Raw genomic sequence first — 1,757 nt, 5'->3', positions numbered from 1 at the left:
CATTCTCGTAAATAATTCTGGTTATATTGACGTTAGTGTACTTTTTTCTATTTGCTGAAATATAATCTTCACCTTTACTAGGTGCGTCTGATGCACAGAAGCAACATGACGTGAACTTCCTGCTTCATAAGATCTACGGGGATATCCGTGACTCTAATCTTAAAGGCAAAGCTGATTCCTTTGACCCAGAGGCCGATTTATCCCATTACAGTGACGGAGGTGAAGCAATACAGAAACTTGTGAGAGACCTTAAGGATAATAGGCTTCTGCAACAGAAGCATTGGTTCTCTCTCTTCAATCCTAGACAACGCGAAGAAGCACTTATGCTTTTTGATGTTCTCATTCACTGCAAGGATTGGGATACATTTGTCAGTAATGCTGCCTACTTCCGCCAAATTATGAATGAGGGAGAATTTGTTTATGCCTTGTATGTTGCGGTCATCCACTCACCTCTGGCTGAACACGTTGTACTTCCTCCACTCTATGAAGTAACGCCACATCTCTTCACGAATAGCGAAGTCATTGAAGCAGCTTATCGTGCTAAGCAAACACAAAAACCTGGTAAATTTAAGTCTAGCTTCACGGGAACTAAGAAGAATCCTGAACAAAGAGTAGCCTATTTCGGAGAGGACATTGGAATGAACACTCATCACGTCACCTGGCATATGGAATTCCCATTCTGGTGGCAAGACAAATACAGCCATCATCTGGATCGCAAAGGAGAGAATTTCTTCTGGGTACATCATCAACTTACCGTTCGTTTTGATGCTGAACGTCTCTCCAATTATTTGGATCCCGTCGACGAACTTCACTGGGAGAAGCCAATCGTACAAGGTTTTGCTCCCCACACCACATACAAGTATGGAGGTCAGTTCCCCTCTCGTCCTGATAATGTAGACTTCGAGGATGTGGATGGTGTTGCTCGCATTCGAGACTTGCTTATTGTAGAGAGCCGGATTCGTGATGCTATTGCCCATGGTTATATCGTCGACAGGGCTGGTAATCATATTGATATCATGAATGAGCGTGGCATTGACGTTCTTGGAGATGTTATTGAATCATCTGTGTACAGCCCTAATGTGGAGTACTATGGAGCCTTGCACAATACTGCTCACATTGTACTTGGTCGACAGAGTGATCCCCATGGAAAATATGATTTACCCCCTGGTGTGCTGGAACACTTTGAAACTGCCACCCGTGATCCTAGCTTCTTTAGGCTGCATAAATACATGGACAACATCTTCAAGGAACATAAGGACAGTCTCCCTCCATACACCGTGGAAGAATTGACATTTGCCGGTGTAAGTGTAGACAAAGTGGCAATTGAGGGCGAACTAGAGACCTACTTTGAGGACTTTGAATACAATCTCATTAACGCCATTGATGACACTGAACAGATTACAGATGTAGACATTTCTACTTATGTGCCTCGTCTGAATCACAAGGACTTTAAAATCAATATTGATGTTATCAATAACAATGGCGAGGAAGTTCTAGCTACCGTTCGCATCTTCGCCTGGCCTCACCTTGATAACAATGGTATTGAATTCACCTTCGACGAAGGCCGTTGGAATGCTATTGAACTGGATAAGTTCTGGGTTAAGTGTAAGTACCTTATGCCTTGCTCCTTTAATACTGTATTGTTATTCGTACGACCATATAATTAGTGAACTCACTTCCTGATACCTAAAGTCAGTTAGGCAGTATATTTGATATATACCCACACGTGCATTTTAGTGTCCCCAATTTTTTCTGTT

The 1,757-nt window shown here is 42.5% G+C and overlaps 1 protein-coding gene across 1 annotated transcript in view; it reads left to right on the top strand.

The window, feature by feature from the left end:
* Positions 1–81: 81 nt before the first annotated feature.
* LOC119590776 (hemocyanin C chain-like) overlaps positions 82–1,757 on the top strand; it is a gene marked incomplete at its 5' end in the record, with an annotated part of 2,593 nt that continues 917 nt past the window's right edge. The window contains 1 exon segment of the mRNA XM_037939489.1: positions 82–1,605. Coding sequence (XP_037795417.1) covers positions 82–1,605 — 1,524 coding nt within the window.

Source organism: Penaeus monodon, chromosome 27 (genome assembly GCF_015228065.2).
Source record: "Penaeus monodon isolate SGIC_2016 chromosome 27, NSTDA_Pmon_1, whole genome shotgun sequence".
NCBI classification, from domain to species: domain Eukaryota; kingdom Metazoa; phylum Arthropoda; class Malacostraca; order Decapoda; family Penaeidae; genus Penaeus; species Penaeus monodon.
This window is presented reverse-complemented; position numbering and strand designations above follow the sequence as displayed.